The 24,997-nt window shown below is 52.6% G+C and overlaps 1 protein-coding gene across 1 annotated transcript; it reads right to left on the bottom strand.

The window, feature by feature from the left end:
* Window positions 1–628: 628 nt before the first annotated feature.
* ATOH8 (atonal bHLH transcription factor 8) lies at window positions 629–24,886 on the bottom strand. Its single transcript, XM_075420333.1, is given in 6 exon segments — window positions 629–8,712; window positions 9,273–9,464; window positions 23,924–24,073; window positions 24,076–24,132; window positions 24,134–24,609; window positions 24,843–24,886. Coding segments are annotated over 5 exon segments (654 nt in total). The 5' UTR covers window positions 24,380–24,609; window positions 24,843–24,886; the 3' UTR covers window positions 629–8,703.
* Window positions 24,887–24,997: the final 111 nt, after the last annotated feature.

A 24,997-nucleotide genomic window follows, 5' to 3' on the forward strand; every position in this document is an offset into this window, starting at 1 on the left:
GCAGCAAACCTGAACGCTGCAGCACGATCTGGTGTTGTCCCAGTTCTTGCCCACACTGAACACTGGCTCCAGGGCTGCAGGCGGAGACGTGCAGGCAGGAGAAATACGCGGCGACTCACAGAAGGACTCAGAAATTTGGATTTGTCACCGACAGCTTGCTGGCCTGCTTGCCACCATCTGAATGGCACCTCTGACTTTTCTTTGGCTCAAAGATTTAACATTAAGGCAAAAATAAGACACAGTGTAGAAGCTCCATCAAATCTTTGGCACAACAGCAACAACAACAACAACAAAAAATTACTGTACACATGAGCTGAGAGGGTAACATTTCCCAGTTAAGCAAAGGGAAAAGTGCTAAATAAATTGCACGTACTAAAAGGTGGCTGGCTTAACAACAATAAGAAGCATCCTCGTCCTTTTTTTTTTTCTCCTTTTCCTTTTTTCTTTTCTGTTCCAGAGATTAAGAAAGTTCCTTGGCCAATCGTCATCTTGAAAAGGGGTTTCTGCAAAAAAGCTGCTCGCAGTGTTCATCTGGATCGTGCAACCTTTGCCAAGAACAGATGTAACTCTGGCTGGAAGCTCTTCTGAATCCTCCCTTCCTGGTTATTACTCCTGGAAAGGGAAAGATGCACCATCAGAACAGTGAACACACGGTGTCCCGGCAGCTCCTTTCACCAACGACCATCGTCGGCACGCGTTTGGGTGTCCTCGGGGACCACGGGACCCGCTACGAGCTGGGCTTGCAGAGCCAGCACCTGCAGGTGCCACAGCGGTGGCCAGAGACCACACGGAGCAGAGGGACCGGCAGAGAGATCGGGAAGGTTTGGGGAGGAAATACAACGAGGTAAGTAGGTGCTGGCTCCAGCTCCTGCCAGAAAAATATTAGAAATGATGGCAAATACATGCTTTTGACAAGACCTGCAGCTTTTTGGATCTATTTGCAGTTTCAGAAGCTGATCTCAGAAAGCAACAGGGTTGGGACGAGCTGGGTTTGTGCAGGAGATGGAGTTTATTTCCATATTTTAGTGATTGCATTAACTTTTCTGCGTGCACGGCTTCTCAGCCCACAGGACTGCAAGCTGTCCCTTGCGCCCGCGCATCCCCCTGCGAGTCACGGCCGTGGCAGATGTACTGGGGTGACTGCATTTGGCTACAGAGTGTTGTAGCCAGGTCCACTGGAAAATGCACAACTCCGAAGCACAGCAGCTTAAGCCAGGGAAAACCTCACCTAAACCCCCTTTCTTTAACATCGAAATAAGCCCCGCGAATATCCCACAAACAAGCGTAGTTCACAACAGAGTAAAATCCTCAGGGCCTGCTCTGTCCTGAGATCACATCTCTGCTGTCCAAACTGCCTTCATCACGTGGGCTCCTAAATCCTCCTTTAAGTAACTTAGGAATTAGAAACATGGAAATGAGATCCCATTTTCTGAGTCCAACCACCGTTTCTTGTTTTTTACCAGTGGATTTAAGAGTGCTTCAGGGTGCAGTACGGCCTCTGAAGGTCCTTTGGACACGGTCATCAGTTCCCTGGACAGATGAACTGTCTTTCTGACAGTCTCAAAAGGGTCAAACTCCTCAAAGCTTGGGCTGAAAAACATTTTTCCCTCAAGACATTTTGTTTCTGTACTGTCTCTGCTTGCTGGATATTCTAACATTAAGGTATAAAATATTATTAAGATAATGATGTTTTGGGTTTTTTTTTAATTTTATTTAAATTCATTTTATTTTATTTTTATTTTATTTTACTTCATTTTTATTTTATTACTATCATTAGGGCAGCTGCTTGTGAGATCAAGCATCACAGCTGAGCATCCACGCCAGGTTAAGGGGCAGTGGGACCCAAAAATCCATCTTGCCAACCCCAGGATTACCCCAGGACCATCAGGATTTCCCTCGATAAGCGTATTCCGCTGAAAGGCTCCAGGTCACCCTCCATGCAAGAAATGCTGGTCTCTGCCAGCCCCCGGACTCCTGGAGTTGGGGTCAGCACATCTGGATATGGTGGAGCAGGCGTTTGGCGGGGCAGCTCTGCTGGAGGACAGGACGGAGCCGTGGGCTGGCCCCATCCCAGCGCATCCCAGCGATAACAAAGGAGAATGTAGAAACTATTGCCCTAATTCAAGGCCTTAATTGGGATTTGGGGTTTTGAAAAAATGAGGGTTAGGTGGGAGAATGACAAACAAACAGCCTTGTGTATCATCACAAACGTTTCTGTTGGGAACCCCCTAAAATTGTTTTCTACTAATACATAATATATAGTAATAACCTGTAATAGAAAAGTCGGCTGCTTAATTTATCCCACATGGAAAGAAAATGTAAAAGAAGAAGAAGGAGGGAAGCAACGACCGCTCTCATTAATATTAACAGACAGTAGAGAGACAAATTCCCTGTGTTCCCGTCTGGAGCAGCAGTCTTAGCAAGCAAAACCTTTTCCACTGCAGGAACAAATCAACCAGCAACAGCAGCCTCATGCCCTGAGCCAAAGCCACCGGAGTCACAGGGCTCCTGGTCCCCTCTCTTGTTCCTCCGGTGCTCTTTGAAGTGCTGAACAAACAGGACCTGGGATTGCACTTACCACCTCCTGCATTTGTTCAGAGAGACCCTACCCTTCAGCTCAGGGTGTTCGACACTGATAAAAAGCATTGGTGGGTTTTGGGCAGCAGGATGGGTTTAGGAAGAGGAGCCTCCGGGGCAGGTCTCTGCTGTGAAGTCCCTGCAATCTGGGAAGACAAGCCATGGTGGGGCAAGAGGGAATATGTACAAACCAGCCAAGGGCAGGTAAGCGCAATCGTGCCGTACCTTTGAGGCGAAGGAAATGAAAAGGGGATGGAGAGAACCCTCTGCAATGTGATGGAGGAGCTCAGCAGACCTCGCTGGCACCGCTCGGTCGGTCCCCAGGCGCTGCCCGACACTGGCTGTGGGTTATGTTTGGTGGGAACAGGCTCCTTTCTTCCCCCCTCCACCCTTTTCCACTCCAGCCAGGAGCTCTGAAGACAGATTTATTAACCAGGGTCTGCTTTAAACTAATAATATCAGAACTCCCATGGCTCTTGAATTTGACAACTGGCCCAATGACCTTGGTGAGTTTGCAGCATCCCGGAGCATTTCAATCTCTATAAATCAAAGCACTTCTGGAATTGAGTCAGCCTTTGTTCCAGGGCTTCTCCTGTCTCTTCCACTCACATTTTCCTTTTGCTGTAGTTACCTGATATCTGTGGGGCGGATCTTACCCTATTCTTGGTAATACCCTCGCTACAAAGAGAACGGAGCCTATGCTGGGACCCTGCTCCCACTGTGGGAGCGAATCCCCAGCCCCAGCCTTTGAGTGCTGCGATGTGGCCGCTCCAGCACCCCTTAAAGCAAAGGGTGTTTTGGGGTGCTGCCATGCAACAGTGGGGTACCGCGTCGCACCCCTTTCGCAAGGCAAAGCTTTCGGCCCTGCTCTTTGGGGTACCGATGCTCGGCCCCGCAACGGGCCAACGCAGGGTGCGCAGCGCCCTCGGGGATCGCACGTAGCTGCCGCTGCCTCCCTGCCCGGCGCCGGGTGAACTCGCCCATGAACTTGTCACCAGCCCTTAGCCTCACACCGTGCCCCATTTGCAACTGCTCCTTCGGGTTGCAGGGACATATCAAACGCAGGCAATAAGCACGGGAATCCACTACGGCACTTCCACAGCCTCGCGACCCCCTCGCCGTTTTATATTTCGGCAGGGCTGTTCCCCTGGCACGTATGCCTTCAGCCAGCACAGGGCAGGGATAACTCATGGCCGGGCAGACCCAGGCCCTCCCCGCCCCGGTTCTGGGATGCTGCCGTCCCGCTGTCCCGCAGACAGACGGACGGCTCGGAGCGGGTCGCTGCTCTCCTGTGGTCCAGCTCCTCCCCGGGGCCCGCGGAGCCGGCGGCCGTGGGGAAGCAGACTGGCTGGCTGCCCGCTCTCGCCTGCAAGCCCTAGCAGGGAAATGAAGCTATTTTTAAAGAGGAACCTCTGCTAAGTCAAACTGCAGGGAAAGGGAGGTCGAACCTCATTATCAGACCCCCCCCCCTCCCGACACAGGACGGGGAGCCGCGAGGAAGAAATGCCATGCAGATCGTCAAGATTTTTACTGTGCTGGCTCCGAATGTGTTATAATAATCAATATCAGATGATCAATAACAGCAAGCCCCGGCAGCCAGGATCATCCATGCAAACCAGGGGGTGGGAGCTGCGGCTTTATCTTGGGGCTCCGTCTAAATAAATCACGAGTCATGATACAGTGTTATAGAAAAAATCTGCTCCAAGTGAATGGTTTCAGTGCCATACGAATCAAGCCTGCCGCTATCATTTCTCTTTTATAATACAAAACCTTAACTTGTTCACTCCTGCACGTAAACATGCCCGCAGAATGCCCTCCTTTGAATTTTTCAGTGGGAATAAGTGTTACCTACAGCTTTTAGCAAAGTAGCGACGAGGCAGCATCAAGGCACGGCAGAACACCACAGTAACTATTTTATATAATGCAATAATTACCTACATAATGCGAGCCCTTTTAGTGCGGCAGAATGCAACAAATAGAGGGGCTTTTCATTCCACATACGCTTCTGTATCATTTAATTATCGTGGAGTCTGTATGTGTGTATATACAGAGAGCGTTTTTAATTTTTAATTCCTTGCGTCTGTGCGCATCCACACACCCAGGCACAAAAACAAGAAACTAAATTCCAGCCGAAAACTTTTATTGAGCTCCAACTGCTCGCCTGTTATTCATAACCCAGTTTCCTCTCTCACAAAGAGACCTTTTGCATGGTTTGGGGTTTTTTTCTTTTTTTTTAATGCCTTTTTTTTTTTTTTTCTTTCCTCCCCCCTCCTTCTGCCTCGCTAACAGCTGCTCGCAGTGTTGTATCCTGAGTGATGATGAGGTTCTGAAAGTGTTTTTTTGGAACAGATGGCCAGGAGAGAGCCGGGGAATGTGCCAGCAGCGAGCTGGGGAATGCGCCAAGTCCCGCGGTGACTGAGTACTCCGGGTTCCAGCTCGCGTGCCTTTCCCCTGCCCTCTGCCCCGAGTGGCGCCAGCAGGACTTCCCAGCTCGCGCTCCGAACATCTGGAGTCTGCGGCTGCCAGAAGAGCCGCGACGCGGGGGGAGGACGAAGCAAAAAAATAATCCCTCACCCATCCCTCCCCGCTCCGGCTCAGCTCCCGTGGCCGCGGCGATGCTGCTGCCTGTGCACCAGGGCTCATCGAAAGCGAACAGCGGAGGGGAAGGGAAAGAAAACGAACCTAGCGATGGGAGTTTGGGTTTTATTTATTTTTTCTTAGCGGTCGGGGGGTTTCTGGTCAGTGCTGGGTGCGTTGTAGAGGGTGTTTGTTAGCGGTTGGATCCTGCGCTGGCTGGCTGGAAGGGCTGTGGTTGCGCTGCCTCGTAGGGAGGTAAGGTCTGCCCCGCAGCCTCGAGGGCCAGATCCTGTGGGGCCAGGGACTGTGGTGCACAGCTCCGCACCCACAAAACCAGTAGTTTCCAGGGAGAGCACCCAGCCATGCACCCTAAAGCCCTAACCCTACCCCAAGCCGTAACGCCGCCTTCCTGCAAGGCACCAGAATCTGGCCCTGAGGGGAAAAGGCTGTAAAAAGAGACCGTGCAAAGAGCCCACTGGACCTGAATCCCCATGAAATCCACGCGAGGCTTTCAGATGACCTCTGGCCACTCGAGATCACGTACCATGCAGAAGCAGGGTACATCAGGGAAGAGTAAACTTGGGCTCCGCTTTCTGATCCACCTCCTTTCCCTCGGCACTGCCGGAGCAGCATAGAAATCATAGAATCATTCAGGTTGGAAAAGACCTTTAAGGTCATCAAGTCCAACCATCAACCCACCACCACCATGCCTGCTAAACCATGTCCTAAAGTGCCACATCTACATGTTTTTTGAACACCTCCAGGGATGGTGACTCCACCACTTCCCTGGGCAGCCTGCTCCAAGGCTCTTGGCTGGAGCCAAGGGCAGATCCCTCCTGTTTTCCCAGGACATCAGTGTGGTCCCAGCACAACTCAGGGCTCTGCTGAGGGTGTCGCGACCCAGATCTCCGATGTGGTGTGACACTTGTGTGCGCGGTCAAGGGCAAGGCTTAGTACAGATCATTCATATAAGCAAGCAAAAGAGCAAAAGGCAGCTTTCAAAAAATGAAGATTATCATCAGAATTCGCCACCCCTCCATGCAGCTTTTTTTTTGTTTTTTCATAGGAAAAGGCATTTGAAGCTTTTCAGTTACCCCCCTGGCTGCTTATAAATGAAATCTCCCATCACCAAACACCCTGGGTCAAGTCTCAGCTGCAACAACTAAAATCACCACGTAACTGCAGTTAGGACTGGAAAGGGGATTTTTTTTTCCCCTAGCCAAGTCTGAAAGGCCAAAGCCAACTTCTCTAATTAACACAATGGAGTGGAAAGGGGGAAAAAACCCCACCCATAAAATTTCCTATTGCAGCAGTAAAGTCTGAACAACAACCTAACGTTTAGGACAGCAGATAATTTGCCCTCTAAAACAAAGCGAAAGGCGACGCACAATCCTGCGAAGGCAACATCTGGAGCCCCTGCCTGCCAAAACAAACTCCAACCAGCTACTTTTTTGTGTGAAAAGCTCACGGTGCCATAGCACATTGCCATCAGAGAGCGGAGAGAGCAAGCGATAGAGGCAGAGACACAACAAAATGGAGATGACAGGAGGTAAGGGCGCTGTGGACCCAACGGTACAGCTCGAGGAGCGGAGGTCTGCGTTCAGGCTTGTTGTGTTGTGTTTTTTATTTTTGTAAGAGAGAACAAAAAAGGAAACCCCAAACCAACAACGACAAAAATGTAACAACCACCCCAAAGTCGACAATTCAGATGAACTGCTCAGCAAGCAGTGGTTTCGGAGACCTGATTAAAAACACACACAGCTTAGAAAAACGTGCCCATTTCAGAATTAATGAGGGCGCGGTGATTTTGGGTGAAGCCATTGTATCCTCATCCAGCCGCCCGCATGAGACCCCCCAGAAGAGACAACCCTTCACACCACCTGACATCCAGAGCTCAGATCTTCCCTGCACAGCCCTCCCGGACCTATAATTTCCCTCTGACAACGGCACCTCTCTCCCTGGTGCTCACGATGCCATCGATTCGCTCGGCTCAAGAAGAAAGGAAGATACCAAGATGAGTCCTCCCAACCCAGGGTTTGCACCCCCATTCCCATCTACTGGGAATTAGTGGTGTTACGTCATGGTACCTATTGATTTTGGCTTCATCATCAGCTGAATGTACTCTTGCCATCACCTGAGCAAACAGTGCCAGAAATAAAATTGTACCTATCAACCAGGGCTCTTGGGCTACCCTGAACTTGGACTTTCCCAAAGAGCAGAAATACATTTGCAGGACACTTTCTAGAAAGAAAAGGAAGGCAGAGCAGGGCCCAGGACCCTGCGCCTCCAGTACAAAGCCCAGCTTTCTTTTTGGAGAGGGCCTTTGGAGAAGGGTTAGGGTGGGTGTCCTTCAAGAACATGGGGAAAAGGCAGATTTTCTCCCGATGATGCTGTTTCTGCGGATAGGTGGTGACCTGTTGGGAGGTGGAATGTGCCAATGCCCTGTGAGAGTTTCGTTGTTTGCATGCTCTTGACGGGCTCAGGGCTTTCTGCATGCATCTGCTCTGGAGTGAATTTTACAGAACAAATGCCATAAATGGAAGGCTTTTCATTCTTAATTTATTTTTTTAATTAAGAGTGGGCCCAGCCCTAACCCTCAGATGTGAATACCCTGGGATTTGGAGCTGTTTTAAATCTGGCTCCGCGTTTTCTGTCTTTAAGCTCACATTGGTTTACATAAGTCAAGACAACGGGTCTCAGCCCATCAGGCACCCAAAGTCTGAACATCAGCCCAGAAATCTGCTGAAGCCCCAAGTAGGATGTTCCTCCTCTTCTTCCCCCCCATCCTGACTCGGGGAGGGGGCCCAAGACCCAACTAGCAATCTGCTGAAGCCCCCAAAAGGATGCTCATGCTCTTCTTCTCCTCCATCTCAACTTGGGGAGGGGACCCAAGGCCCAACTAGCAACCTGCTGAAGCCCCCAAAAGGATGCTCATGCTCTTCTTCTTCTCCATCTTGACTCGGGGAGGGAGCCCAAGACCCAACCTCATCCTACAGTTGGTGGCATCACACTGGTGTCCCTGGGACACCACCACCTGTGGCCCTGCAATGAACCCCAAAACTCCTGGTTTCTGTCAGGGCTGTCGGCCTTGGGTGAGCGGTGCTGCGTCTCCGCCTGGCACTGCTGCTCTGGGGGCATAAATTCGGCCAGTGACAGCGAGAGGAAGCGACAGGCAGTGTGCTATTGTGTTTATTTATAAACTAAATTTCTGCAGGAAGATTTGTTGGGCTGAAGAGGAGGAAAACTGAGGAAACCTGCCCGAATCGGAGGCAGATCTTAATGACACTGGGGAAGGAGGCTGCTCCCCAGCTTAGCTGCCCATTCATCCATTAAAATCCCGCTGATTTATTATCACGCCTGACAAGCGAGCCCAGAAAGCAGGGGGAAGTTCAATTCAAGTTTACAAAACTCTTTTTGTCATAAAAGCCCGAACAAAGACATCAATCACTCCTTTAATTCACCCATGTCACTCTCCGAGAGGAAAACTGGCAGAACGCTCCGCTTCCTCCTCCCGCCGCTTGACGATGATTTCACCTAATTGGTTCAGTGTTAAGTAACCTAAAGGAATGCAAGGCGTAATTAGATTTAGCGTTGTTTCCTCAAGATACCCACATGTCCTTCAGGTCATACATCTTGCTAATGTGTTTATACATACAATGTCTCCATTAGCTACTTTTTTTTTGTTGTCGGGTGATTTTTCTCGGAGATAAGTGTTAGATTAAACAAAACAGAAAACACAGGCAGGCGACCGTGTTTTATGGGCTCCGAAAGGCGACTCGAGGTTGGTTTGGTTTAACAAGTAACAGCCCCAAGATGACTCCAATAGGATCACCCTCGTGTTCAAACACACGATGGGCAACTAACGAGAGGAAGAGCCCGGCGCGGAGGACGGGGAGGAGAGAAAAGCTTTTGATTAGAGAGGAATGCGGTTATTATAAGATCAGATGGACGGAGGGGAAAAAGCAAGAGAGAAAGGCAAGGGATAAAAACCAGGAAAATTTTAAGAGGTTTAGAAAGGAAGCAAATCGCTTTGGATCTTTTCTCTTTTTCTTCCTTTTTTCCCCCCTTTTGTAACTTTTACCGTTATTTTGGGGGCAAGGGGGGAGGCTGTAACATACCTTCCTTTTTTTAGATCTTCCTTCTGCTTGTAAGGTCCTAGTGCACTGCTCCACACATTCAGAGAAGCTCATGTTACTGTGGTCAGCGCTGTAATCCAGGTCTGCTAGTCTGGCCAGGGAAAGGATATAGTTACAGGCTATTCTCAAGATGGCCAGTTTGGACAACTTCTGACCATAAGAATAGCAGGGAACCTAGAAAGGGTAACAGGGAAAAAAAAATAATTAAAAATTAGGCTAGATAAACAAAATATCTTGCTTGAAGCATGACAAAACAACCGTAGGTTATTTTCTTAGCAGTTTTTAACATAAATAGGCATTCTAGCGATAAAAGGCCATATGGTCCCAACAGGTTTTTAAGAAGAACTCCCCCGCTGATCTCCATGGGGATGAAAGCAGCACGAAGCCTCTTGATTTCAGCGGGGCAGTTCTGCTTAAAAGGCGATGGCAGGATATGGCCCAGGACGTCTGTCTGACATGCAGTGCAGTTCTTGGAGGCCCCATACTTCTCAGAAACCTGCAACCCGCATGCCACCCAGTTACTCGTCTTGAGTAACTTACTCCCCACAAGTAGCTCCAATGCCTTCACAGGTCTTGCAGAACAAGGCAAGAGGGGAGGCATGAGCAAATATATCACAGCCTGCTGGCTTTGCACTCAAACAGAATCGGTCATGACTTCCAACCCGTCCAAAAACACGATGCTGTTGTAAGAGCAGGACTCGGTGGCAGTAGCTCCTACCCGCTGAAACACTCCGTCACGGTACCTCACCTCCCAGAAGAGACCAAACCAGAGCCTGGTTCAGGGCCCTGGCTGTACCTTGCGCAATTTATTTCTTTACCCTTGAAGATTTGTAGTGTAATGGGAAACACTCAAACAATTAAAACTAAACAGTACGTGTCTAAATAACTGAACAGTATACGTTTCCTGCTGTAGAAGGTTTGATTGCTTTTCGATCGCGATCCAGCAAAATACTACATTTATACTCAATTTTAGGCACACGACTTCGACATGTCCAGCTTAAAGACAGATCTTCTTCTGAGTTCAGTAGGCCTGGGACCTCTGCAAAATTGCTGAAGGTCATTCAGCCTTTAATGCACAGGAGTCTATCGCCTACGGGAAACTGGAGCCAGGCATTTATCTGAAATCCACCCTAGCCACTCAGATTGTCTGACCGCCCATCAATCTAAGCTTTCATACTACATCAATCACCGGAATGCCTCAATGTCCCTCTACCATCTGCCTCTGTACCAGCCTCCATCCTCCTCATCCCCCTAGGGTGTCATACTCTGCTTATGGTTGGAGATTTTTTAATGCTTCTTGCCATGCTCATGCCTCAGCTCCTCTTTTCTCCTCAGAGACACAAAGCCAGGCTCATCCCTAGAGTGATGTCCCTGACTTTACACAAGGTAAGATGGGTTCACCGCCTCCACGAACCCCACAGAGGCCATATGCAGATGCCAAGGGAGAAGCAGAACAGCTCAGGCACATATAGTATTTCCCCAAGTATTCTGCCAGGCTTCAACTACCTTCAACTCCATGACCTCAGCTAGATGTGCCTTCCCTGTATTTAACAATCCACGAGAGATCTTTTTTGTCCATGAATTTGGCCTGGTAAGCTGAACCTCTGTCAATTTTGAGCACCCACAACGTCGTTTTGCAAAGTTTTCTTCCCAGTCTACATAAGACTGCCATTCTTTTGCCTGTTTTGAACTTAGCTCCTACTGTCCTCACTTGAGGTCACCCAGTTCCTGTACTAGAAGACAGCACAACAGATTTTTATTCACCTCCTCTGTGACACACATTTTTAGTCCTCCATTACCTCTTCAGCCTCTTTTCCAGCAGAAAAAGTTCAAACCTCCTCAGCAGACAGCTGTGTGGAAGCCATCCCATACCTTTGATGACCCTTGCTGCTCTTCCCTGAACCTTTCCTTTGGAGCGGAGAGGATGAGAACAACACACAGTATTCACGTTGTGGGTGCTCCGTGTATTTATCTAACAGATGCTTACGTTCTCTGTTTTGTTTAATATTCTTTTTCTCGTAGCTCCTGACTTGATTTGTGATCCCTACCAGGCACTGACCCAAGACTTCCATTGAACCATCCACAGCAGCCCTGAGGTCTCTCTTCTCTGAGATAATGGTCAGCTCAGGGTCTACCATTTCATATGTGCAATCTGGTATGGATTTTCCCATTTTCATCACTTCACTTTGTCTATGTTACGTTTATTTCATCTTCCATACTATTACCTAGTCACTCAGAGCCATGAGATCCCTCTGTAATTCTTACCTTTGCTACCTTTAGAAAATATCAGTACCTCTTGCTGGAGTATTTCCAGCAAACTTCCTATCTCACCCAGCTTTCTAGCTCATTTATAAACACACTCAGCAGCACAGCTCACACAGTCACAGTTTCAGGTGGTGAGGACCTTTGGGGTCTCCAGCCCAACTCCCTGCTCGAAGCAAGGCTAAGCTCAGAGCCAGATCCTGATTTGTCCACCCATGATGTCCCTCCCCGCAGGAACCAGCCCTTCTTCCCTACTCCCCGTTCCCTGCCTGACCACCGATCACTAAACCACACTCCTGTCCAAACTGCTCAGTTTCTTCAAACGCTCCTAGGGAGGAGTCGTTTACTTATGCCGTAATACTTATGGAAATCCAAACCATCTACAAAAGGTTGCATCACCCTTATCCATGAGCATGTGGATTTTAATGCTGCTGACCCTATGGGCCATTTGGCTTGTATGGTACAGCTGAGGTGCCCAGCAGTATCCAACCTCTCCAGAAGCAAGCCAAAAAACCTCAAAGGGCCTTTTTTTATATACACCATCTGCTACTGATACCCCTGAGGAGGAGGCAAGGCATCATAGAATCATAGAACAGCCTGGGCTGGCAGGGACCTTTGAAGGTCATCTATCCCAACTCCTCCCGCAATGAGCAGGGACATCCCAGGGCATCTATTTAGTCTCTGGAAATACCCAGTGTCACTGCTGCAGTGACCTCAGGTGGCAGTTGTACGGAGCAGAAACTTCTGTGCTGGTAACGCCAACCCAGAAGGGACAGAGCCACTTCCAGGTCCCCCCTGCTGGAAATAGCACCAGGTGTCCCACAGGATTCCAGATACACCCTGTAAGACCCTCTTTGCAAAGCTGGCAGCGGAGGAAAAGGAGAGGCAAAGCGTAGTCCCCATTGCTCCAGAGTGAATCAGAGGGGTAGCTGGAAACAGCTGGAGTCTGGTGGCACAAAGGGCCTCTTTCTGCCTGACAAACTCTCTCTCTAAATTCTTGCCTTCACTTCTTTGACCAGCATTATGCACCCCCCAGCTGCGCTTGTCCTCAGACCATACCTGGCCTCCAGATGCAACAAGCTGAGAGTTATTTTGAAGGCAAGAGCTTTGGGCAGCAGAAACACCCAAGTCTCTTTCGACACTGATGTAACAAGAACAGTAGAGATCCCAGATCAAACAGCAGCGTGAAAAACCAAAGCAAGATGGAAACTAAAAAGGAAGGATTCAGTGAAATGTGGGAATAATTTCAGAATTAGAGCAAGAAGGAAGTTAAATCGAGTGGAAGGAAAATAGACCACGAAATCCTTGAGGCTGATGCACAGACTCTGTCCAGTTACAACACAAGAAGGCAGGCTAATGTCTTTTTTCTGCATCTGTTTTGCTCTCTCTGTGTTTTCACTTTAAAAAAAAAGATGAAGCAAAATAAAAACCAAACTGTTTTGTACGACATGTTTGCTACAAATTCCAAGAAAGATCTCAGTGCTAACACAGTTGACAAAACCCTCGACTGGGATTACACAACGTTTTTCCCACACACTGCAGCAAAGTCCAAACTGGAGCTGCCCCACACGTCCACGGGAAGAGGTTCACCTTGAGCAGCTCAGATACCACTGGGATGGGTGCAGGGCACCAATGTTAGGAGATAAGAGCTTTTGCCATGGTAACAGTGTTAGAATAACTATTTTGTAGGAACCCTCCCTGTCTTGGCTCAGCTCCTGCCATTTTAATGTTTCCTTTTGAATTAAACATGGGAAATTGAGAGGAATGAGCCACTTGTAGTTCAGATCCAGATCCAAAGCTTCCCCAAGCAGGGTGTAGGGGAGGAAGAAAGTGAACTTTGATTTTATCCCTTCTCTAACATAAAGCCTGCAGGGAAGAGGAGACAGAGTTGTGCAAGCTGGAGTGAAGGGTGTTGATGACACACCTGGATGCCAAGAAATCTTCAAAATCCAACCCAAAACAGAGTGAGCATCTTAGAAAGGGAAAAAATGCCTGATGCTGGTCTGGTCACGCAGATGTAACACTCCCAGCTCCCACGGGGTCTGTGCCACACAGATTTTCAGCAGGAGGTAATGCGAGCAGGCTTCCATCACGCTCCTGGTGAGCACCAAGCCCTTTCCTTCTGTCACCTTCTCGCTCATCACGCCTGAGCCGTACAGACGTCAGTGCTTTGGTGGGAGAGCTGCGAAGACGGAAGCTGAGCTGGTCTGTTCAGAGCCAGGGGGAACCAGGGGAGAGCTCAAGTTCCCGTGCAGTTAATGAAAATATTTCCCTTATCTGACCTCACTGATTTCTGCCGAGCAGCAGCGCAGCTCACCATCTTGCCTGCAATATTTGAAATGATTAACAGGAATTAGAAAGGAACTGCAACTGAAATTTCACACCGATCTGAAGGAATGCAGCTGTCTGCTAGAAAGGAAGGGTTACTGGCACCATCCTCAGTTTCGGGAGATCAGCACAGCAGTGGGCTGGGACCAGCAGGAACCAGAGCTTCAGCCAAAGGATGTTCATTTCTTGTGTCTGCAAAGGGCTCTGCAGAGTCTCACGGGTCTTATCAGTGATCCCCAGGCTGGCAAGGGCTGAAGCAACGCAAGACGAATGCTCTTGAGACATATTCTTATGCAGAAGAGCCCTTCTTTGGCAGGAAGACAGGACGGGATGTGACCTAACAGGTCTTTTCCATCCTTGACGTCTGTGATTCAGAGGCAGCGCCCTTGGAAGACCAAAGATGCTCCCTTTGAAGTCCATGGGAAGTCTGCCGCACACTCGACCGGCGCAGTGCTCGGCCCACAGCCAGCCCTCTTGAGGAAGGCAGGGCTCTGCTGCACCTCCCCAGAGGGTCACTGCCATCCACCAAAGCCATGGTCTTGGAGTTGATTCTCATCCAGGGCACAGGAGAGCAGACTGTGGGAGGAGGTTGGGGAATGACCACAGAAAAAGGTGGGTGAGGAGGTTCAATAACCACCCCTGCCATATGAGCGTGCAGGGTATGTTGACCGTGATGGGTCTGTGAGGAACAACCAGGAGCATCCCATGGACTTTAGAAGCATTAAGCTAGTCACACCATTGAGCTTCTGGCCAGGTAGCTCTGTACTTAGATAGATACAATTTCTACAAACACCCTCTGGACCTGTACACATAACGTGTGTAAAGCCAAGTCCACTCTGCTTTTACGCTGCATGAAAACACCAGAAGAAAGAAGAGCGTTGGGTGCTGGGGATCCAAACCCCTCTATAATCATGCTACAAATGGAACTTAGCAGTGCAGACTTGCACAGATCCCCTTCACATGAAGGTCACACAGGGCAGAATTGGGCCCCTGGGTACGGCCGTGAAGATGGGGTGGCTCCAAGGCAGACAAACATCCATGTTTGCGATGCAGGGTAAGCTAAGCCCTCCTGACAGCTAGCTCCTCCACAACATGTCATGATAAGCTGCTGAATTTACCTGTCTGCGAATTCATCTGTTTTTTTTTTTTTTATGCTGGGAAATAAAACACATCAGGGCCCCCCCGGGAGAGCATTTGGCTGCCTCTTCCCTGTGTCCGAACACACAGCACAACTGCACTGTCTCATTGTTTGCGCCGCGCCTCCTGCCAAAAATATTTCCAGAAGATTCATATAAATGTCCAGTGCTTAATATTTCTGGCTTTTGTCCATCCCTCTTTCTACCCCGGGGTGAGTCAGATGTTTCCCAGGGCTAAGGCACCTTGGGGGAAAGGCAGCAGGTTGAGGCACCAACCTTGCTGGTGTTTCTTGCTCATTGGTTCTAAGCACAGGAGAAACCTTTCTCTCTCTCACCATCCTGAGATATCTCCAGGGCTGGTGTCTGTGGAGCTACTAGAAGGAGGAGGAGGAGAGCAGCTGTGGATGCTCCATTACTGGAACTGTTCAAGGTCAGGCTGGACGGGGCTTTGAGCAACCTGGTCTAGTGGAAGGTGTCCCTGCTCATAGTGGGGGACTGGACTAGGTGATCTTTAAGCGTTCCTTCCAACCCAAACCATGCTGTGACTCCACAAGTAACAGCCTTCACAAGCTGAAGGCCTTGTCCAGAAGATGATCGCCTGCTTTCAAGATGTGTTACATTGTGCAGCATGTTGGGGAAAGGTTTGGAGCCAGCCTTTTTCTTTCCACCCAGTTCAGGAGTGCAGGTGAACACATATGGGTCCTCCTACTTCTTGGGAGACTGGCTTGTTGATGGGCTAGTTGGTGCGTTCAGATTCACCAGCAAGGGACTTGGCTTCCCTACCTTGCTCTTGACAGCTACATGCCCTGAGACCTTCTATCATCCCAGGTGGGACGATGATGATTTATACAGCTGTATGATGTAAAAGCCTGCCAGCAGTGCTGGGACATCCTTTCACAGTCCTGCCAGACCTCTTCAGTGCAGTTGGCTATCAGTGGGTGTATCTGGCGATCGAGGTAACGACCCAGGAGAACCATGCTGTGTGCTTCAGAGCCACCAAGCAACTTGCAGCTACCAGACAGGCAGCTTGACTGCCTGCAAGACTTACCCCCACGTGCACCAGCAGAGCCTGCTGCATGGCCCTGGTCCCCAAACACCCCTCCTCCTGCCCAGGCCACAGCAGCAGCCAGCTTCCACGGAGGGCTCCTCCATGCCACTGGTGCTCACTACACTGAACTGGACCTTTGGGGCAGCACAGCACAGGTTTAAACCCAGCAAGGCCAGATCCTACTTTGTGGATAAATGGCATGGTTCTCAGAGCAGTGCTTTTGGAGAAGGGCCCCACAGAATCATAGAACAGTTTGGGTTGAAAGAGACCTTTCAAGGTCACCTAGTCCAACCCCCCCTGCAATGAGCAGGGACATCTGCCACGAGATCAATTGCTCAAAGCCCCGTCCAACCTGACCTTCAACACTGCCAGGGATGGGGCACCTACCACCCCTTCAGGCACCTATCACCTCATTGCAAAAAATATCTTCCTTATACCCAGTCTAGATCTACACTCTTTTAGGTTAAAACCATTACCCCTTGTCCACAATGAGGTCTCCCTGGAGCCTTCTCTTCTCCAGACTGAACAGCCCCAGTTCTCCCAGCCTTTCCTCAGAGCAGAGGGGTTCCAGCCCTCGGATCATTGCTGGGGCCTCCTCTGACCTCGCTACAACAGGTCCATGTCCGTCCTGTGCTGAGGTCTCCAGAGCTGGACTCTGGCGGGCGTCTCACCAGAGCAGAGCAGAGCAGAGCAGAGCAGAGCAGAGCAGAGGGGCAGAATCCCCTTCCTCGACCATCTGTGGGTGCCACGGTGTGAGATGCTCCGCAGAGCTCTATTCCGGCCAGCGATGGGCAGCTATGGGCGCGGGATGCTTTTGTTTCTCTGGCACCCAACTGCAGCGGTGGGGAACGGGCAGCCCCATGCTAGGAAAGCAATCACAGCAGCTTGCAAGAAAACCTCATCCCTTCCTCACCACAGGCAGCAAAGCATCCAGCCAGGGACCAAACCTAGCTTAAAAATGCCAACAAGAACAAAAGCAGCATCGCTCAGGCGGGAGCACTCGTCCCGACCGCGGCGCCTTCGCCTCTCGGGTGGGTCCACGCTGTCAAATAACCCAGCTCCCGGTTCCCTCCCAGCTCCTGGCTCCCCCGTCGCTCACATTGCAGAAACATGAGTTCACTCCTTGGAGCGAATGAATTGGCTTCCTCCAAACAAAACCTAGGTGTGGTGCTGGGTGAGTTCACCCTGGGGATCTCTTCCAAACGGCAGTCTGGTTAATGCTGCCCCAGGCCTGGCTCCGCTCCGTTTTGGACAGTCCTCCTGCACTATCCCCGGATGTTTCGTGCCCTCAAAGCCTCCTGCACATCCTCGGAGCATGCAACACACAATCTCAGTATCATGCATGAAAAATATCACCTTGCTGGGGTGCAGCAAAAGCTCTTACCTTACTGCAGGCTCTCTGAACCAGCTCCCAGAATAATAACTACACAGAGGACTACTAGGGTATCCCAACAGAAATCCCAGGGCCACTGGGCACTGAAAATCTCCTCTAGATGGGGCTACCCTCAAGCATTATAGTGGAGAAACCCTTTTTTTGGTGATGTTTTAGTAGTGGTCATCTCCATCTCTGAGGTCCAATGAGTCCAATCCACCTGAGGAACAGGAGAACAAGCTCCACTGGAGCTAATGGCATTACACCAGCCCCAGCTTGGCCTTGGTGATTCTTTAGTCACTGGTCACTGCTGGACACCATGGGGTTTTCCACTCCTTTGCTATCGCTGCTTAGACCCGGTAGAAGGCCACGGGCTCGGGACAGCTACAAGGAGCACAACCCTCCTGCAGCACACACATACATGGCTCTGCTCACCTCCGTGAGTCCCTGCTTGACACGGGGGACAGTGCAAACTGGGACCGGGCTAAGACATGTCACCCTGTCAACACACTGGAGGAGATAAAGGTTGGGAACAAAGAGCCCGGGGGGCTCTGCTGCAAGGTACCAGAAAGTGTCCCACCTCCCCACCACGGGGAGGGCAGCCTGGAGAGGAATTTGAGAGCGGATTAAGGCAGGGAGCAGGGGCTGGATTCAAAGCCCGATGGAGAAAAGCAGACTCTTTCCTCTGATTTCAGCGGCAGCCGTAAGAAAACACAGAGGTTAACCCGGGGTGGCTGCAGCAGGCAGAGCAAATACCTCCCGACAGGAGAGGGATTTGTAGCAGAGGACAAAATCAGTTAGACAGCAGCCAAGGGAGCAAACAAGCCCCGTTCTTGGTGACACACAGTCATTGTTTTCAGGATTTTTGTCCTTTTGTCTGGTTTCTCCCTTATTTTCTCTCCCTTTGCGTTGCTTCAGGCCAATATTTTGTCATCTTCTTTAGCTGTTAAACCACAGTGCCACCCCGCTCTGCCCCAGCCGGGCTCTAAATAGCCGTCGGCGTCACTCCGGGCTGGCCGAAACCACGAGACGCTTTGGTTAACGCTGTGCTGTTCGATGACGACGTGCAGCGGTGGCACCGCACCGGCTCTCCCGAAGCCTGGCAGCATCTCTCCAGCTGCCATCGTGGAGCTGGGCCAAAACTTCCCACCCGGCTGTCACCCCCTGGGAGCTCCACGGGTGGTCTGTCTTCAGGAGCTGGGTTTGAAGGCATCTTAGGGTTTCCTGCTGGTGGGATCACAGGGGCATGAATCACTGGGAACAGGGCTGGGAGATGTCAGCAGGTGATGGAGGAAAGCTCTCAGCCTCCCCACCACGCAGTAAGGACACGCCAGCAACACTGGTCGCATACGGTGTCCTGCCTGCAGAGGTGACAAACCACAGCCGCCCTTGGGATGAGACACAAGGAGGGCGAGCACGTCATGACGCCTCCCCAGAATAGTCTCAGCCTCCACCGGCTTGCGGCTACGGCACTGTTCGAGCCGCAGGTCCTGCCTGCCTTTAGTGCCTGGCTTGTCCCTTCAAACCCCTGCAGACAGCTTGCCTCCACGCCACCCCACAGCAGCGCAACCTCCTCCCATGGCCTTCAGGCTGCTGGTCCCGGTGTCCCACCATGCTCCCAATGGGAGTGAGTGGGGTCTTTTCTGCACTGATTTAACCACAAGCCACAGCAGCCACGCGCATGCTGGCAGCAAAAATTGAAAGGATGCTAGTGGGGGGGGAAAAAACCCTCCGCTCCAGCATCTAAAAATCCCTATAAAACCCTAAAATATCTCCAGAACCCGTATGAGTGCGGAGAGCGAGGCTGTCAGCTGCTAAGGCAGAGAGAGCCCTGGCAATGCCGTGGTGAAAAGATTCAGAAAAACCCAATATACTTCAAGGGAAAAGAAATGTCTGCGGACGCATTAGCTCCCGGCTCGATGCTTTGCTTTCTTGAGGAGGAGCTGGACAGCAGTGCTCCAGAGAGAAACCAGATGTGCAAGCCTAGGCAGGCTCCAGATCAGGAAGGCTGCCGTGGTTGTCTCCATCCACCGAAGGAGAGTTTGCTGCCACCTTAGGGTCTGTCAGCACAGCCGAGGAGCTCGATCCCAGCTCCTGTGAGTGCAGTATACTGGTGAGAGTTGGCTTGCTTGGGTGCCTGCCGCAGTCTAACGGTGGAGAGCACTACATCCTCCTGGCCAAGGCCTCCAGGAGCAAACTTGGTGGCTACGTTCATGCTGTAATAAATGTTAAGATGGTTCAGTTTCATACTTGGGATGTACTGGAGTAAAAGACTCTCACTGCCAAAAGGAATTTGCAGACAAAAAAAGGAGCCAGCGTTGCTGGCAACCGTGGCCTGGCCTGGATAGCAGTTGCTCTGAAGATGTGCGGTGGTGTTGTCTCATCCTGTCTCCTCTGAATGGTTGCACTTCATGAACCGGAACATCCTCCCAGCACAAGGGCACTTCAGATGGAGGAGGAGATGACCCCGGGCTCTTGTGAACTCAGTGCTGCCTCTCTGTCTGCATCAGAGATGTCTGGGTTTGTTGACCATCCACAACAGCAGGGAGAGGGAGACAAAAAGGAGGGAAGTGACAACACGTCATGTCACTTATGGGGGGTCCTGGAGCAGCTGGTACAGTGCAACAACCCACTGACCAGCATCTGCCAGGGCACCTGAGGGCAGGAGCCCAGTGCTCCGCGTAGGAGCTGCCCAGCCATGGGGAACAGGAGCAGCACCCAGGAGGAACACCCAGAAAGGCAGCAGCAGAGGGAGAGCAAAGTATAGCAGAAGTATCTCCACCATCTCAAAGTGTTTTAGAGCAGGTGTTTTCCATGGGGAGCTACGTTGTTAGCCTCAGGAGTCCACTGTCAGTGGAAGGATCACTTGGACAAATGATGCCTGGAGGACTGAGGTGGGGAAATCTCTTCCAGACTGGTAGATGAAGATCACAGGTGCCAAGACTAGGGGGAAGGAGCTGTATCTCAGGAGTGTTTACTCTTCAGTCCCACTGTAGTGTTACAGCCCTATGGTGAAGGCAGCATCTCGCTTACAGAAAGAGGGAGAGAGATCCTCATTCCTGGTGGCTCTGACACTGAAGGGCGAGCACAATGGCCACGACACGTCTCTCCCAACAGCAGGCAGCTTTCCGGAGCTGGCAGCTGCCCGTCTGCCTCCCACGTCCCATCTCGGAGGCGAGCTGGGGACAGCCAAGTGCTCTGGGACATGGCTGGATTAGCCTCTCCTTGTGTGAAATGACTGTGGTCGGCTCTTCCTCCACCAAGATCTGGGGATAAAAAATAAAAAGCAAACCACCCACCCCTTCCTGCCATCTGGAGCGCTAGCCGACACGAGCCGAAACATGTGTGCCATATGTACACAGCTGCGGAGCGCGGCGACGCCGCTGTCAGCCCATCTGCCCGGCACGCTGCGTGCCAGCCGCTCGCCTTCCGAGATGGGGAGGGCATCCTGCAGAGAGGCATGGCTTCCCCCTCCTCCTCCTCTTCACCGAGCACGGACGGGCTCCCTGCAGTGTTGCTGCGGTGGGCCTGACCCTGCACACGTTGGGGGTGGGAACCCAGATAGGGTGGGGAAGGGGACGACACCTGCATGGGTGCTGGAGGCTGAGTGGGGCTCCCACCTTCAGTGGCTCCACATCCAGCACCCGAAACCCTTCCCAGCGGAGTGCGGGGCCGGGGCCGGCTGCGTGCAAGCGCGGCACTCTCCCGTGCTTGTCGCTCGCCCGTCTGCGGGGAGGTATCGGTTTCAGCGCCTCAGGAAAAGCCTCCCAGCTGCTTAAGAGCCTGATACGCGATGACAAGGAAGGGACAGAGGACTAACCGAGGAACAAGAAGTAAACCGAGGTCTGCGGCTGACGGCGCAGGATTGCCTCCTGCTCGGGGCTGGAGGCCCTTTGTGTGCTCGGGGATGTGAAAAGACGGCAGGAGAAAGCCTCCCTACTGCGGTCACCTCTGCGAACGCATCTCCCCGTACTCCCGCTCCCCGGCCCCGCTGACCAAGACGTGACGGAAAGCACCGCGCTCTCTCCCGACCCAAACCGCTCCTCAGAAAGCTCTCCGCCGGCACCGGTGTGAGTGATTTGAGTGACAAGCCAGCGCCACGCGTATGCGCAATGAAGCCGACTGTCACCTGATGTCACGTACGGCACCAAGCACGCCGCTGGCAGCCCCCCAGGAAATGAATCCAAATGTCATCCAATGATGGTCGGGACAGCCAGCCCACCCCTCAGCAAATTGCTAGGAAAACCTCGCGGTGAACACTTCCCGGAGAATGATTTCTTTCTCTCTGCAGAGCGAATACAGCTCTGCCAGTATGTTCCCGCGCTGACCCTGGAGACCGGCTTTCATGGAAAGAGAGGACAGCAACTTGTTCTCCAGGCTCTTTGGGCTCCCAGCTGAGTCCAGGGCTGAAATGATTTATGGAGACAGGGCCAAGGCCAGGAATCTGAGGCTTTTCAAGAGTAGCCCATTTCCCAAAAGAGCGCGGCTTTAATTTGTTGCTTGCCTGACTTCTGCTTGAGGCTCAGCCTAGAACAAGATTGCCAGTGATTTGGGAAATCAGTGCTACTTCCCCTTGCGGTTTTGGTGGTGTAGATGTCTGTCCACCGAGAATTAGACTGACACTTCCAAGCGCGTTGCACAGTCGCCAAACAACTGAGATATGGAAGCAGCTTACAGAAACAAAACACATCAAGCCTGGAGTTTGCATCTCCAAGGGGCGGCCTCTCGGCACCGGAGGGACAGCGTGCCACACACGCTGGATTACAGCGACTACAGCAGAAGCTGTCAGATCCCACCACCGCGCGGCGATTAAAAATGCTCTAGTTTAGATGCTCCTCAGCAATTCTCTCCTGACAGACAGCCCCAGCCTCAGCCTGCGCTTCCTACTGAGGCCGGGGCTGGAAGTCTGTTTGCAGAAGTAGATGACGGGGAAGGATTAACTCTTGGGGTGCGGCCACCCAACAGTGGCCACTGAGAAGGGCTGTAGGCATCACGCAGGAGATGCAGAGCTCCGCTAAGCAGGAAACAGGATTGAGACCTAAAGTGAACACACTTGGGGCATGGCTTGGGTAAATAACGTCCGAAAGACAGCAGCCAAAAGCCTGGGTGTGTGAGCCCCCCTGCAAGCAGAGCGTGCCGCTCCCACCGGGCCAGAGGGACCATCCCAGGAGAGGCAAGGCTCAGCATCTCTCACGATCAGACTCATCCGTGGCTCCCAGCCCTCCAAGCCCTGCACGTCTCCTCCTTCCCACACACCTGGAACAGACCCGTCAGCATTTACTGGAAAGGCAGAAAAGCTGCCACAGCTGGGCTTGCACAGTGTGACAGCCCATCTTTGTCTATCAGCGAGCTGTCACCGGGTGCCTACGCACAGAGAGAGCTATAGGGGCAAGTATAGGGGCCAGGGCACCGATTTATCCTCACGGGGAAGAAGGTACGGCTTCTCTGGATCTCCCCTCACCTTTGTTCGGGAGGCGATGGAGGAATTTTGTCCAAAACTTCATTCACCTTCCTAAAGCTCCACTCTGCAGTGAGAATGCTTCTACTGTCCTCCCCAGTAAACCATGAGGATTTTCAAGACCTCTCAACAAGAAAGCCTGGCACCGTACACACTTCAAGCACGCACTGCAGTAAAAATCACGGGCAACTAAGTGGCAGGTGACCTCAACTTTACCATGAGGGTGGTGAAACACTGGAATGGGTTGCCCAGAGAGGCAGTGGAGGCCCCATCCCCAGAAACATTCAAGCCCAGGTTGGACAGGGCTCTGAGCAAGCTGGTCTAGTTGAAGGTGTCCCTGCTCACTGCAGGGAGGTTGGGCTAGGTGACCTCTAAAGGTCCCTTCCAACCCAAAGCATTCTATGACTCTACGAACTTAACTCACCTCTGTCCTGGCAGACATGGAGCACAAGGAGAGTTTCAGACGTGGCTGCGGGAACCCCAACAGGCTCGAGGGCACAAAAGCCAATGGGAGCGCGTTGCTCCCCAGATTCCCCGTGACCCCCCTGGGACAGCCCACCCCGGCAGGAGAGCTAGCGAGTACACGTGCTCCGGGCACAGGAGCATCACCCCAGCCCGCAGCTCGGCCAAGCGCCTCTCGCCACCCTCTGTCATCACTCGGAGGGTTTTGTGTCACTTTTTTCTCCCCTCTCCATGCCAGTCTCTCTCCGCGGGGGGAAAACAAAACAAAACAAAACAAAACAAAACAAAACAAAACAAGCCCAAAAGTTTCTAACTGCAAGCAAATTAGAAGCCCTTATTTATTTATCTCGAGCGTTAGCACAGTCCTAGGGCTGGTACTTCCAGGCATTTTGAACCGACTTCCCCTCCTGTCAGCCGCCCACCCCAGGCTCCTGCCTTCCCCCTCCCCCGGCCGCGGGCGCAGCGCGGAGCCCCGCCGGCAAGGGAAGGGGACAGCAGCGGGGAGGGAGGACCGGGGGTGTCCCCCCCGCCCCCGGGCTGCGGTGCCCGGTCCCGAAGGGCAGGTACCTGCTTGCGCAGCGCCTCGAAAGCCGCGCTGATGGTGTGGACGCGGGTCCTCTCCCGGGCGTTGGCCAGCAGCCGCCGCGTCTGCTGCAGGGCTTTGATCTCCGGCGAGACGCCGGCCGCCTCGGCCGGCCGCGGGCGCGGGGAGGAGGAGGAGGAGGAAGAGGAGGAGGAGGAGGAGGAGGAGGAGGAGGAAGAGGAGGCGGCGGCGGGCGGCGGGCGGGCGGCGGGGAAGGCGCTGCGGGGCTCCCAGGCGGGCGGCGGGGCGGCGGGGGGCGGCGGGGGTGGCGGTGGCGGGGGTGGGGGAGCGCGGAGCCCCGTCCGCCGCCCGCTCAGCACTTTCAGCTCCAGGCGGAAACTTTTGCAGCCGTGTTTGCGCCGCAGCCGCCTCAGCCCCCCGAGCTCGGCGGGGCAGAGCCGGGGCCAGGGCTCGCCCTCCGCCAGCGGCGTGCTCCGCATGGCCCGGCGCGCTCCGCCGCTCCGCTCAGCAGCAGCAGCAGCAGCACCGCCGCCTCCTCCTCCTCCTCCTCCTCCTCCTCCTCCTCCTCCTCCTCCCACCCAGCTCCGCTCCCGGTGCCGCCGCCCCGCTCCCGCCGCCGCCCATCTGCGCCCGCCCGGCCCCGGCGGGCCGGCTCCCTCCGTCCGGGCGTCCGTCGGTCCGCGGCTCCCCGCAGCCTGCCGACGGGCGGCTTTAAAGAAACAGGAAGGCTGGCTTTTTTTGCCTTCCCCCCCCCCCCCTTTTTTTTTTTCTTTTCCCAAAACAGCTGTGCTGCCAATCTCCTTTGTTCACCCCCCCCTTCTTCCCCCCATTTCCCTTCCCTCCCACCCCACTCCCACTTTCTTCTTTAACCTCGCTCTTCCGCGCGGTGGAAGAGAAATCCTGCCCCCCGGAGACTCCCCGCGACCCACCGTGGGCGCTCACCCCCCGAAACCCGTGATTCGCTTTGGTGTCCAACCCCACTTCATCCCGCTGCTCCCCTTCCTCATCAAGAGCCTCATCTGCGGGGTGGGGGGGTGTGTGTGTGTGTGTTCTGCCTTCACATCGCTTCCCTAAACGTGCCCGGGAGCGCTGCGGGC

This window comes from Opisthocomus hoazin, chromosome 5, assembly GCF_030867145.1.
Source record: "Opisthocomus hoazin isolate bOpiHoa1 chromosome 5, bOpiHoa1.hap1, whole genome shotgun sequence".
NCBI lineage: Eukaryota > Metazoa > Chordata > Aves > Opisthocomiformes > Opisthocomidae > Opisthocomus > Opisthocomus hoazin.